Here is a 15340-nt window from a genome sequence, read left to right on the forward strand (position 1 = left end):
AGTTTCTACTTTTGGGAGATGGAGGTAGTGTGCTTTGTTGGGCCCTGTCACATGACATCAAACTCAGTATGTCCTCATACCTGGGCAGGTCAATTCCTGAGGTGGGGGGGGGGGGGTGTTGGCGGTATGTAGAAACTCCAGATTTTAAGCAAGGCTTTGAAAGCCTTGTTTTACACCTCTGTAGGCTAGGTAAGGGCCTACGGAATGTCTGTGCTTGTCCCATTTCTATGCACAACACACACACACACACACACACACACACACACACACACACACACACACAACATTATACATTGTTTAATAATTCAGTATCACAATTTCACAGTTCACCAGCGCTTGTTTTGCCAGTAATTTAAGAATCATGCTGACCAAGCAAGCATTAAACCACACCAGTAAACAAATATACAAATAAAATCGTAATATTATAGTATACTATGGAATATAATGGGGAAAACACTGTGCTGATAACCCTCTAATAGTAAATTGTGTCATCTGGGACCGTACTTAGTCTTATGTTGGTAAACAAATGGCGGAATATTAGGGGGAAAAACGCATCTGCGGTTATATTACTGTCTGATAGTAAAGACTGTAGTAAACTCCATTTCAACTGATTAACCTGCTCTCAATTGCTGCTCTCACTGATAGAGATACAGCTGGCACACTGACACTGCTGTACGGACCATAGGTTAAGCCTAATGCTATTTGGGGGGGAGGGGGCACTGGCATTGGCCCCAACACGAGTGTTATTCATTGATGCCAGGCTTCCCCCAAAAATGTACCAATAGACATTTAAATGTATATATGGTCTGATTTTGTTAATTTTCCTTCAATTGGGAGGCTGAATGTATCTCCCAGAGAAAGCATCCAAGCGAGCAAAACAGCGCCCCTATCTCTGTGTAGGCCATCTATCTGATTCTGTCTGGTCCAAATGAGTATGACATTGTTGCCGCCTGTAGCATTGAATGCAAGGGCAGCCAGCGAGCATTTGCCCTCCCTTGATTTTAAATAAAATCATTGCCAGTCAGCGTTGAGCTAAATTGAGTGAGCTCAACTGTGACTTCCTGGTGCAAACAAGTGTTAAGAGAAGCCAGTTTGGATTTGGCTTCACACCATCACAATTAAAAACAAACATCATTGACAGAAAAAAACTGGAATTGTTGCATCTCATTGTTTTGTTGTCCTCTGGTGGCTGGCTAGCTAAAATTGTTCCTTTCCTAAATTAGCCATGGATGGGGATTTGGACTTGTGGTTTTACTTAATTCTCTGTACTGGTCTATGATTATAATGGCGATTCTGATCCAACCATAAATTCATATATTGTGCCCCTGGCCTGAGAGGATGAAGTTCAATCTGTAGCTAAATGTAGTAAGCTAATGTTAACTAGCTGGCTCATCGTTGCCCATGAAATAAACTAAGTGTGTAGCCTACTGTATGACAGTCAGGCCATTTCGGCAACATGAAAAAGAGGAGGATGGCATTGGTGTTTCTTTATAAGTATCGTGAGTCAAGATGTTTTTTCTACTTAGACACACAGTACCATGGACAGCCACATCATATTTAGCTTACGTTCTTTGGACTAAATTGTTTTAGCTACCTATTTTTAATTGTCACTGTATTAGACTAAGCATAGGTGACTGGAGCAAGTTGAAATGGTGCTGGAATAGTGGAGGCAGCCCCTGTTTTATTCGTGACTTGTGGTAACTCTCTGTGGTTCTAAATCAATAGTTATTTAGTAGTCTGAAAATGTAGGAAACATTAACTTGATTGACCATGCTGTAGGTCATAACTGTTTATTACATGCAATATGCTTTGTGGACAGATGTTGCTCTCCGGTTTTGTGAAGAAACAAAGTTGTGGTTGAATTTATTCCGCCACTCTGTCTTATTGTCTCTGCCTTAGGCCTACAGTATATCACAGTGGCAAGGCATATGAACTAACAGGTTATAGAGCAAACACAAGGATCACAACACATAGGTTGTAATATTGCGTTCATGCTTTACTTCCCCAGCAATATACACTGCTCAAAAAAATAAAGGGAACACTTAAACAACACAATGTAACTCCAAGTCAATCACACTTCTGTGAAATCAAACTGTCCACTTAGGAAGCAACACTGATTGACAATAAATGTCACATGCTGTTGTGCAAATGGAATAGACAAAAGGTGGAAATTATAGGCAATTAGCAAGACACCCCCCAAAAAGGAGTGATTCTGCAGGTGGTGACCACAGACCACTTCTCAGTTCCTATGCTTCCTGGCTGATGTTTTGGTCACTTTTGAATGCTGGCGGTGCTCTCACTCTAGTGGTAGCATGAGACGGAGTCTACAACCCACACAAGTGGCTCAGGTAGTGCAGTTCATCCAGGATGGCACATCAATGCGAGCTGTGGCAAAAAGGTTTGCTGTGTCTGTCAGCGTAGTGTCCAGAGCATGGAGGCGCTACCAGGAGACAGGCCAGTACATCAGGAGACGTGGAGGAGGTCGTAGGAGGGCAACAACCCAGCAGCAGGACCGCTACCTCCGCCTTTGTGCAAGGAGGAGCACTACCAGAGCCCTGCAAAATGACCTCCAGCAGGCCACAAATGTGCATGTGTCTGCTCAAACGGTCAGAAACAGACTCCATGAGGGTGGTATGAGGGCCCGACGTCCACAGGTGGGGGTTGTGCTTACAGCCCAACACCGTGCAGGACATTTGGCATTTGCCAGAGAACACCAAGATTGGCAAATTCGCCACTGGCGCCCTGTGCTCTTCACAGATGAAAGCAGGTTCACACTGAGCACATGAGCACATGTGACAGACGTGACAGAGTCTGGAGACGCCGTGGAGAACGTTCTGCTGCCTGCAACATCCTCCAGCATGACCGGTTTGGCGGTGGGTCAGTCATGGTGTGGGGTGGCATTTCTTTGTGGGGCCGCACAGCCCTCCATGTGCTCGCCAGAGGTAGCCTGACTGCCATTAGGTACCGAGATGAGATCCTCAGACCCCTTGTGAGACCATATGCTGACACATGCACATTTGTGGCCTGCTGGAGGTCATTTTGCAGGGCTCTGGTAGTGCTCCTCCTTGCACAAAGGCGGAGGTAGCGGTCCTGCTGCTGGGTTGTTGCCCTCCTACGGCCTCCTCCACGTCTCCTGATGTACTGGCCTGTCTCCTGGTAGCGCCTCCGTGCTCTGGACACTACGCTGACAGACACAGCAAACCTTTTTGCCACAGCTCGCATTGATGTGCCATCCTGGATGAACTGCACTACCTGAGCCACTTGTGTGGGTTGTAGACTCCGTCTCATGCTACCACTAGAGTGAAAGCACCGCCAGCATTCAAAAGTGACCAAAACATCAGCCAGGAAGCATAGGAACTGAGAAGTGGTCTGTGGTCACCACCTGCAGAACCATTCCTTTATTGGGGGTGTCTTGCTAATTGCCTATAATTTCCACCTTTTGTCTATTCCATTTGCACAACAGCATGTGAAATTTATTGTCAATCAGTGTTGCTTCCTAAGTGGACAGTTTGATTTCACAGAAGTGTGATTGACTTGGAGTTACATTGTGTTGTTTAAGTGTTCCCTTTATTTTTTTGAGCAGTGTATTTAGCTAACGCCATGACAGTAGCTAAAGCAGCACACAAGTAGACTACAAATGCATGCTGGGTCAGGCATGCCCTGTGCTCGTGAAGTGAGCGCTACTGGAGCAGCCGAGAAGGCCGACACTCCAGCCTTCGGGAATCTCGCTCAGCGCCCTAGTCAAATTGGGCACGCTCCACTGGATAGAGATATATATATATTTATATTCAGGACATTGACATTGCTCATTCTGGTATTTCTTAATAAACATTTTTGGGATGTGTGTATTGTTACGTATACTGCACTGTTGGAGCTAGAAACAAGCATTTTGCTGCACATTTTAAATATGCGTACGCAACCTATAAAATCTGATCTCAGGTTGGACACTAGCCACACAGCCACCAATTTGGTGTGCAACTGCAACGTGCAGTGAATATATTCAGTAGCCTATATCCCTTGTAACCCCGGTCTCCCCTAATCTGCATAGGATGTGCTCATATATGCTTCAGAGATAAAGTTATGATAATACACGCATTTCATCAAATGCTCGCAGTCAAAGAACAAATACTGCAAGCCTCTTGTTCTTTTCCTGTGTTTGGTCCAGACTGCATTCTCACCTGTAGCGAACTGCACCAATTGAATCAGACCGAGACCACACTTTGAGAGAACCGTGTGCGTTGTTTGGTGCGCTCCCAAGTACAGCTAGTTCAGTTAGTGTTCACATCAGTCCAAACTAAGGGGGTAAACAACAGAGATCGGAAGAACTGCTCCAAACCAAATTTGGTGTGAAAGCCCCCTGGGTAATTTGATTTGGCCTTTACACTACAGTACCATTTTATTTAAGAGACAAATAATGATGAGAACAATAAGGCTTTATTATTCTTGGTAGTGTTCATTAGGCACCAAACAGAAGAAAATAGACTGAAACAGGGAGGGACTACCTGGACTTGTCCAATAAGAAACTATCATGTAAAAATGGTTTAGCTTGCGTGCCCTAATGAACAAGACCCAGGTTCTCTTTCTGAAGTCCTCCTGAGGTGTAAAGCCCCCGTCCATTTATCCGTCTAAACAGTGACACACGGTGGGTGACAAACAGATCTTTCTGGGTCATCCCAGTCCGTAGGTCAAACCTCCCAACCTCCACTCATTGTCACGGTGACAGAGGCTGGCACATCACCCTGACAGAACACCAGCCACACCGAGAACAGAAAGACTACACCCGAAATGACACCTTTACCACCTATATAGCGCACTTCTTTTGAACAGGGCCCATAATGCACTATATAGGGAATAGGGTGCCATTTCAGACACAGCTAGGGTCTCCATGTGACAGAACAGATTAGGTTAGCAACCAGTCGTTTACAAATGAAGGCAGAAGTGTACAATTCTCCTCACTTTGTCAAGCCAGATCAAGTGTCTTAGAGAAAGGGTTTAAGAGGGCTTAAACCAACGCAGCACAGTCAAGTCATCCATCTCAGTGTTGTCACATTACCCGTAGGTATCATGGTGTAACAGGAGTCACACTGCTTAAGTAACAGTACCGCTTACTTCAAGAGCCCACACTGATATTCAATGTTTGATCCTCTGGGTGTTTCTCAATATGCATTCTCAAAGGGCATTCTCTTGAGTACGTTCTTGTGGGGATGAGTGTGGAGAATGCATAAAAATGTACATAAAGAAAATGCAACGTTCATAATTATCAGCTATATGTGAATTGTATTAATCTAGCTGGCCAGCTAGTTTTACATGTAAAAATAAAATAAAAACGACCTAAACAAATGTTATGAAAGATAAATGGCCAGCATCAGCTACAAATTCTTTGTGGGTAGCTAGCTAGCTACACATTTTGTCAGGCACAGAGGTTATTCTATGGAGTTAAACAGACCAAAATTAACACATTATGGTTAGTCAGGCATCATATGAGGAGATTTGGGCAACTTCTCATTCCAATGTCCCGAGTTCTCACGTCAGCTCAAAACCAGCCGCCATTGACTTCAGGACATTTTGCGTAGTTTTTTTAGGTGGTAGCGTCACATTACGTCAACAATACTGGGCATATTTCAGTTGAAGCTTGCGTCGATGCATGCTTAGAAATATGTACAAACGAAGAACACATTGAGAATTGCCCTCCATGTTCCATTTCTCATACTTTGACTCATACTCCGACCTGTTCCGTGGTCCAATTTGCGTGCTCGGAGCATATTGAGAAACCCCTCGTATCAAACACACATAGAAATACCTATTGACACGTCTTAACCAGCTGCACCACCAGAAAGCTAGCAATTCAATGGCTCAGGCAGCAGTATTTGAGGATGAGTTAGTTTAACCAATTCATCTTGTTTACGATGGGGGAAAAAATGTAAGAGCACTCCATTTCTTGAGGAAAACAGTCCTAATGTTGAAAACAAACAGCCAAATGTCACATTTGTTTACTTTCCAAGCTATAGCACACAGTGACAACACTAATCTCTGTCTGATCACATACCTGCACATCTTTGTCTTTCTCTCTTCCGCCCTCTGGCTCGATCTACTCCGGTCACTCAGAGAGACAGAGACATCAGAGCAGATGGGAGATAGGTCTCCGGAGAGACAGTGACAAGTCAGTCCCTTTCCACATTATAGACGAGAGTTCTTTGGTTCCTCAACCACTCCAGATTACTTCATTTCTGTGTCAATTCTCTTTGTAAGTGTCAATGCAGACAGGATCTGACTATGATCAAATCCTTTGTCTCATATTCTTTGACAGGGATCACAGATTTGACAAAAATATGATATGCAAGTGTTAAGATATACCCATGTGAAATGTCCAAGAGAACACCATCTCACAGTCACAGGAAATATGGAGTGGAGAGAGTTTTTAACAAATATGCTAGCTCTGCCTAGGTTTTGAAAGGAACCTTGATGTTCAAATATCCTATATGGGACAGTGGGCAGTGTCAGAAAATACACTGGACAGAGTAGCTACCCAGACAGACTGTTGCAGTGTGTGGGTTAAAAATGTTAAAAAAAATAATACACTGCTCAAAAAAATAAAGGGAACACTTAAACAACACAATGTAACTCCAAGTCAATCACACTTCTGTGAAATCAAACTGTCCACTTAGGAAGCAACACTGATTGACAATAAATTTCACATGCTGTTGTGCAAATGGAATAGACAAAAGGTGGAAATTATAGGTAATTAGCAAGACACCCCCCAAAACAGGAGTGATTCTGCAGGTGGTGACCACAGACCACTTCTCAGTTCCTATGCTTCCTGGCTGATGTTTTGGTCACTTTTGAATGCTGGCGGTGCTCTCACTCTAGTGGTAGCATGAGACGGAGTCTACAACCCACACAAGTGGCTCAGGTAGTGCAGTTCATCCAGGATGGCACATCAATGCGAACTGTGGCAAAAAGGTTTGCTGTGTCTGTCAGCGTAGTGTCCAGAGCATGCAGGCGCTACCAGGAGACAGGCCAGTACATCAGGAGACGTGGAGGAGGCCGTAGGAGGGCAACAACCCAGCAGCAGGACCGCTACCTCCGCCTTTGTGCAAGGAGGTGCACTGCCAGAGCCCTGCAAAATGACCTCCAGCAGGCCACAAATGTGCATGTGTCTGCTCAAACGGTCAGAAACAGACTCCATGAGGGTGGTATGAGGGCCCGACGTCCACAGGTGGGGGTTGTGCTCACAGCCCAACACCGTGCAGGACGTTTCGCATTTGCCAGAGAACACCAAGATTGGCAAATTCGCCACTGGCGCCCTGTGCTCTTCACAGATGAAAGCAGGTTCACACTGAGCACATGAGCACGTGACAGACGTGACAGAGTCTGGAGACGCCGTGGAGAACGTTCTGCTGCCTGCAACATCCTCCAGCATGACCGGTTTGGCGATGGGTCAGTCATGGTGTGGGGTGGCATTTCTTTGGGGGGCCGCACAGCCCTCCATGTGCTCGCCAGAGGTAGCCTGACTGCCATTAGGTACCGAGATGAGATCCTCAGACCCCTTGTGAGACCATATGCTGACACATGCACATTTGTGGCCTGCTGGAGGTCATTTTGCAGGGCTCTGGCAGTGCACCTCCTTGCACAAAGGCGGAGGTAGCGGTCCTGCTGCTGGGTTGTTGCCCTCCTACGGCCTCCTCCACGTCTCCTGATGTACTGGCCTGTCTCCTGGTAGCGCCTGCATGCTCTGGACACTACGCTGACAGACACAGCAAACCTTTTTGCCACAGTTCGCATTGATGTGCCATCCTGGATGAACTGCACTACCTGAGCCACTTGTGTGGGTTGTAGACTCCGTCTCATGCTACCACTAGAGTGAGAGCACCGCCAGCATTCAAAAGTGACCAAAACATCAGCCAGGAAGCATAGGAACTGAGAAGTGGTCTGTGGTCACCACCTGCAGAATCACTCCTGTTTTGGGGGGTGTCTTGCTAATTGCCTATAATTTCCACCTTTTGTCTATTCCATTTGCACAACAGCATGTGAAATTTATTGTCAATCAGTGTTGCTTCCTAAGTGGACAGTTTGATTTCACAGAAGTGTGATTGACTTGGAGTTACATTGTGTTGTTTAAGTGTTCCCTTTATTTTTTTGAGCAGTGTATTTTCATAAAGAAACTAATAAAAAACACAGGTGCAAAATCAAGGTGACATAAAAAGATGAAGACCAAGAGCAATAAAGAGTTCAGTGATGTAGTGTCCACAACTAAATAATGATCGAAATTAATCTGAAAAGACACATCCCGAATGCATGGGGGTGTATTTTCTATATGCACATGCTAACAGAAAGGAACGAGGTGGGTAACTAAGTGTGTCATTATAGCAAAGTATTTATAAACAAAAAATCGGGTCTCTTTTTTGCTCTGTCTATATACAACAGGCCATAATTGTTTTAGGCCCAATAGGCTCGGCATATTCCCACTTTCAAGGAGCTTTCCATTTTTGATAGGTAGGCCTAAAGGTTTAGGCAAAATAACCCTATCGACCTTTTTATTTTATTTTTTTAAACCAACTTCGTGAGGCATTGGAAAACCTTACTGCTCTGTGGTTCAATCTGTTTGAAACTTACTGCTCGACTGAGGGACCTTACAATTATCTGTATGTGTGGGGTACAGAGATGAGGTAGTCATTCAAACATTGTGTTAAACACTATTGCAGACCGAATGAGCATGTGACTTGTTAAGCAAATGTTTACCCTTGAACTTATTTAGGCTTGTTATGAAAAAGGGCTTGAATACTTATTGACCGAAGATATTTCAGCTTGTAATTTATTATTAATTTGTAAAAACATAATGCATTGTGTCTAGGCCAGTGGGGGAAAGAAATCTACATTTCTGAAGTTTATCAGATACATCCATCCAGTACAGGGTCGGACCCCCTTTTCATCCAGAACAACCTGAATTCTTTGGGGGTATGGATTCTTCAAGGTGTCGGCAAGGTTCCACAGGGATGTTGATCCATGCTGACACGATGGCATCATGCAGTTGCTGCAGATTGGACAGTGGTACATTCATGCTGCGAACAGCACATTCCAACTCCTCCTAAAGATGCTTTATAGGGTTTGGTCAGCAACAATGTTCAGATACGCTGTGGCGTTCAATTGGTATCAAGGGAACTAATGTGTCCCAGGAAAACATTCCCCACACCAGTACACCACCACCATTTAGCTTTTACCGTTGACACCAGGCAGGATGGGTCCATGGACTCATGATGCTTAATGCCAAATCCTGACTATGCCATCAGCATGATGCAACATGAACTTGGATTCTTCATACCAGGTGACGTTTTTCCACTCCTTAATTGTCCAGTTTCAGTGATCGCGTGCCCACTTGAGCCGCTTCTATTTTTAGCTGATAGGGGTAGAACCCAGTGTGGTTGTCTGCTGCAGTTAACTCGTCTGTGACAAGGATCGCCAATTTGCGCGTTCCGAGATGCTGTTCTGCACACCACTGTTGTACTACGCCATTATTTGTCTGTTTGTGGCCTGCCTGTTTGCACGATTCTTGCCTTTCTACTTCGACCTCTCTCAACGAGCTGACAGGACTGCCGCTGACTGGATGTTTTTTGTTTGTCGCTCCGTTCTCGGGAAACCCTAGACACTGTCGTGCGTGGAAAAAGCTCAGGAGGGCGGCCGTTTGAGGTACTGGATCCGGAGCGTCTGGCACCGATCACGTTTTGCCCATTCTAATCTTCAATCAAAAAATAACAGAAAGCCTTTTTTATAGCAAGCCACGGCCACTTGAATACAGTATATACATATGAAGTGGGTAAAACAGTATGTAAACATTATTAAAGTGACCACTGTTCAATAACTATGTACATAGGGCAGCGGTCTCGAAAGGTACCGGGTGGTAGCCGGGTAGTAACAGTGACTATTTTTTTTACCCCCTGTTCTCCCCAATTTCGTGGTATCCAATTGTTAGTAATTACTATCTTGTCTCATCGCTACAACTCCCGTACGGGCTCGGGAGAGACGAAGGTCGAAAGCCATGGGTCCTCCGAAACACAACCCAACCAAGCCGCACTGCTCAACACAGCGTGCCTCCAACCCGGAAGAGAGCCGCACCAATGTGTCGGAGGAAACACCGTGCACCTGGCTCCCTTGATTAGCGCGCACTGCGCCCGGCCCGCCACAGGAGTCGCTGGTGCGCGATGAGACAAGGATATCCCTACCGGCCAAACCCTCCCTATCCCGGACGACGCTAGGCCAATTGTGCGTCGCCCCATGGACCTCCCGGAACCCAGGGTCTCTGGTGGCGCAGCTAGCGCTACGATGCAGTTCCCTAGACCACTGCGCCACTCGGGAGGCCCCAGTGTTGACTATTTAACAGCAATTGCCATACCAGGGAGTGATACAGCCCAACAGGATGCTCTCAATGGTGCATCTTTAGAAGTTTGTGGGTCTTAGGGGCTAGGCACTTTTTTTTCAGCCTCCTGAGGTTGAGGCACTGTTGTGCCACCTTCACCACAGTTTGTGTGGATGGACCATTTCAGGTTGTCTGTGATGTGCACGCCGATGAACTTGAAGCTTTTCACCCTATCTACCTCATCCCTGTGGATGGGGCCGTGCTCTCTCTGCTATCTCCTGAAGTCCACGATCAGCTCCTTGTTTTTGTTGACGTTGAGGGAAAGGTTAGCGCCCTATGGGCCCTAGTCAAAAGTAGTACATTAAATTGGGAATAGGATGCCATTATTTTGGAACGCAAAGCTAGTTGTCATTAGCCTGGGCTGCATTAGTATGGACATTGCATAGTCTTCAGTGCTGGGTAATCCCTCTGGGTTGGAGTTGGATGTGTTTCGAATTCCATGATTTCATGTCCTGAATATGGTAACTCTGGGGTGGATGCTGAATGCTAGCACTACATATCTTACTACTACACCTGCTGAATATAACTAAGTGTTGTAGTTGCGCCATATAAGACCTGGGTTTAATTACTTTGAGCATTTAATTGAGCCTTTCTTGTTATTTTGGACTGCCAGATGGGTGGGGTTTGCACTTTTGGGACTATTGGCCCATTGTCGCAGACGTTCATTCAAGTGCAGCTAATGTAGTTAAAAGAGAACCAAAACTGTTTAACTCCAGGGACTACTGGTAGGCTGAGTCGGTTTTGAGCTAACCGGCCGTCAGTGTTTGGTGTGCAATGGGTATTCTCAAGTCATTCACAACAGTACCACTGATATTTCATGTATGAATGTTCTTCATGTATAGTAAAACTTGTTTCTCTTTTTTACAGCTGTTTCCTTCATGAGACACAGTGCCTCGGCTTTCGGATTCGCTGTAGGTACTTTTTAAAATGTATTTTAATTTCTACTGAGTGCTATAGGGCAGATGTCATTACTAACGTTACAATCAGTGTGTTTTGAGGTCAGTTTGAGCAAGGTGAGGCACAGGATCACTGATCTTGAACACATAAAGAGTAGTAGCTGCCCATCGACACGAGCCTGGTATACCAGACGAGTTAAATTACTTCTATGCTCGCTTCGAGGCGCGTAACACTGGAACATGCATGAGAGCATCAGCTGTCCCGGGCGACTGTGATCACGCTTTCCGTAGCTGATGTGAGTAAGACCTTTAAACAGGTCAACATTCACAAGGCCAGATGGTTTACCAGGACATGTACTCTGAGCATGCACTGACCAACTGGCAAATGTCTTACCTGACATTTTCAACCTCTCCCTGTCTGAGTCTTTAATACCAAAATGTTTCAAGCAGACCACCATAGTCCCTGTGCCCAAGAACACCAAGGTAACCTGCCTAAATGACTACCGACCCGTAGCACTCACGTCGGTAGCCATGATGTGCTTTGAGAGGCTGGTCATGGCTCACATCAACATCATTATTCCAGAAACCCGAGACCCACTCCAAATTGCATACCGCCCCAACAGATCCACAGATGAAATCTCTATTGCGCTCCACACTGCCGTTTCACACCTGGACAAAAGGAACACCTATATGAGAATGCTATTCATTGACTACAGCTCAGCGTTCAACACCATATTGCCCTCAAAGCTCATCACTAAGCTCAGGGCCCTGGGACTAAACACCTCCCTCTGCAACTGGATCCTGGACTTCCTGACGGGCCTCCCCTAGGTGGTAAGGGTTGGTAACAAATCCAACACGGGGGGCACCTCAGGGGTGCATGCTCAGTCCTCTCCTGTATTCTCTGTTCACTCATGACTGCACGACTCCAACACCATCATTACGTTTGCCGATGACACAACAATGGTAGGCCTGATTTAACGACAAGACAGCCTATAGGGAGGTCCGAGACCTGGCCGTGCGCTGCCAGGACAACCTCTCCCTCAACGTGATCAAGACAAAAGAGATTGTGGAATACAGGAAAGGAGGACCAAGCATGCCCACATTCTCATTGACGGGGCTGTAGAGGATCAGGTTGAGAGCTTCAAGGTCCTTGGTGGCCACGTCACCAACAAACTAACATGGCCCAAGACAGTCGTGAAGAGGGCACGACAAAACCGCAAAAAGTGCCAATTCTAGGTCCAAGAGGCTTCTAAACAGCTTCTACCCCCAAGCCGTAAGACTCCTGAACAGCTAATCAAATGGCTACCCAGACTATTTGCATTGCCATCTACGCATAGTCACTTTAATAACTCTACCTACATGTACATATTACCTCGACTAACCTGTGCCCATGCACGTTGAATCTGTACCGGTATCCCCGGTATATAGCCTCGCAATTATTTTACTGCTGCTCTTTTAATTATTTGTTACTTTAAAAAAAACATTTTTACATAAAAAATAAATGACTTAACCAGCAATGCAGTTAAGAAAAATACATGCTAAGGGCTTGTAAGTAAGGTCTACATCTGTTGTATTCGGCACATTTGATTTGAGCTCTAGCTAGTTACAGTGCCTTGCAAAGTATTCATCCCCCTTGGCTTTTTTCCTATTTCTTTTTGCATTTACAACCTGTAATTTTAAATGTATTTTTATTTGGAATTCATGTAATGAACATACACAAAATAGTAAATTGAAGTTTATTGTTTCAAAAATAAATAAATGTTAGTGGTCCATGCATATGTATTCACCCCCTTTGCTATGAAGCCCCTAAATATGATCTGGTGCAACCAATTACCTTCAGAAGTCACATAATTAGTTAGATTGTACACAGGTGGACTTTATTTAAGTGTCACGTATGTATGTATGTATGTATACAAGCTATCCCTACCTGTTCTGAAAGGCCCCAGAGTCTGCAACACCACCAAGCAAGCGGCACCATGAAGACCAAGGAGCTCTCCAAACAGGTCAGGGACAAAGTTGTGGAGAAGTACAGATAAGGGATTGGTTATAAATAAATATCCGAAACTTTGAACATCCCACGGAGTACCATTTAAATCTATTTAAAAAATGGAAAGAATATGGCACCACAACAAACCTGCCAAGAGGGCCGCCCACAAACTCATGGACCAGGCAAAAAGGGCATTAATAAGAGGCAACAAACAACCCTGAAGGTGCTGCAAAGCTCCAGAGTGGAAATTGGAGTATCTGACCATAGGACCACTTTAAGCCGTGCACTCTACAGAGCTGGGCTTTATGGAAGAGTGGTCAGAAAAAAGCTATTGCTTAAAAAAATCAGCAAACACATTTGGTGTTTGCCAAAAGGCATGTGGGAGACTCCCCAAACATTTGGAAGAAGGTACTCTGGTCAGATGAGACTAAAATGTAGCTTTTTGGCCATCAAGGAAAACGCTATGTCTGGGGCAAAACCAACACCTCATTATCCCGAGAACGCCATCCCCACAGTGAAGCATGGTGGTGGCAGCATCATGCTGTGGGGATGTTTTTCTTAGGCAGGGACTGGTAAACTGATCAGAATTTAAGGAATGATGGATGGCGCTAAACACAGGGAAATTCTTGAGGGGAAACTTGTTTGTCTTCCAGAGATTTGAGACTGGGACGGAGGTTCCAGGTTGTAAGGCAACAATATAGGAAAAATGCAGAGGGGGTGAATACTTTCGCAAACCACTGTATTTGGGATGCAAGATGATTTGTAGATGAATGATTCTGCGCAGACCAACTGCAATGTAGTCGATCTCAATAACACACTAGTTCCACAAGGGCCTGGCCATATCGAGTCCTGCTGCCTTAGGAGTCTAAGCTTGTAATTTAGGCTAGATTTGGCATTGTCTTGGCGTTATTGGGATGAGGATAACTGAAGGGTAAAATAATTTAAGTAAACCCCCATTTCTCATGGGTTTCTGCTGAAAAGCTGGTGAGTGTTGATGTTTACCCTCTGCAGTTTGATGCCGCCCTGGACGTGCTGTCCTCCGTCATCGTGGTGTGGCGCTATAGTAATGCCTCCGCCATTCACTCTGCACACAGGGAGTACATGTGAGTAGATATATCACCACCATATTTGTTGTTTTTGATGACCAGCAAAACTATATAAAGCCTAGAAATTATACTAGCACTGTTCTCTTCAGCACACACTAAGCGCTCTTCAACATAGGCGCTGCAGTTTATTACAATGCATTTCATTCTTTGTGCAGGGATTGGGACTCTAGTGTACAGTATTAGAAACCCAGCATTGTCTCTCCTCCACCTTACTCAGTGCACTGTAAATGGCTGTGCGCAAAAGACTTGTCAAATGTGCATTTTCACATGTGATTTCGCTGTTTTCACATGTTGAGCTTAAATTTGACATGTGAAACCATAGTTTCACATGTAAAACTCCACATTTAAAAATGTCACTTTCATATGAGGAATTGCAAGTGAAAAAGTCAAATTTTCAGGTTCACATGCAGGAAAAGTAAAAAAATAAATAAATGGTGCTATACATGATTTTGTATACAGTGCATTTCAATCACAGGTAAAGACAGTAGGTTACTTAAAATAGAAACGATAGGAGGGAGGTTGGTCGGGGATGATTGGTGAATGTACTGTATAACGCGAATGTCGAGCAACCCAAAGGTTGCGTTCAAATCTCATCACGGTTAACTTTAGCATTTTTGCTAATTAGCTACTTTGCAACTACTTAGCATGTTAGCTAACATTAACCCTTTAACCTTTTAAAACCACTTAGCTAGCGTGTTAACTAACTGTAATCTTAACCCCTAACCTTAAAGCTAACGTTAGCTGCCTAGCTAATGTTAGCTACAACAAATTGGAATTTGTTTAATGTACACATACGTTACGAAGAAAGGCACACAAAGTACATTTTTAATAAGTAATTTGTTTATTTCACAGTAAGCTGTGATCGTGTGTTGCATGGATCTGTGTGCAAAATAATAGTGGTCCCTCAGTTTAGCAGTGAATTTCAACCACAAGACCAAGG

At 44.7% G+C, this 15340-nt stretch overlaps 1 protein-coding gene across 2 annotated transcripts in view; it reads left to right on the forward strand.

The window, feature by feature from the left end:
* The window catches only part of LOC120050447 (transmembrane protein 163-like), a 56857-nt gene that overhangs the window by 14326 nt on the left and 27191 nt on the right, over window positions 1-15340 (forward strand). For both annotated transcript variants that reach the window (XM_038997035.1, XM_038997036.1), the window contains exons 3-4: window positions 11279-11322; window positions 14306-14397. In XM_038997035.1, coding sequence (XP_038852963.1) covers window positions 11279-11322; window positions 14306-14397 — 136 coding nt within the window. The remainder of the gene's footprint in view (window positions 1-11278; window positions 11323-14305; window positions 14398-15340) is intronic.

Source organism: Salvelinus namaycush, chromosome 7, assembly GCF_016432855.1.
Source record: "Salvelinus namaycush isolate Seneca chromosome 7, SaNama_1.0, whole genome shotgun sequence".
Classification (NCBI taxonomy): domain Eukaryota; kingdom Metazoa; phylum Chordata; class Actinopteri; order Salmoniformes; family Salmonidae; genus Salvelinus; species Salvelinus namaycush.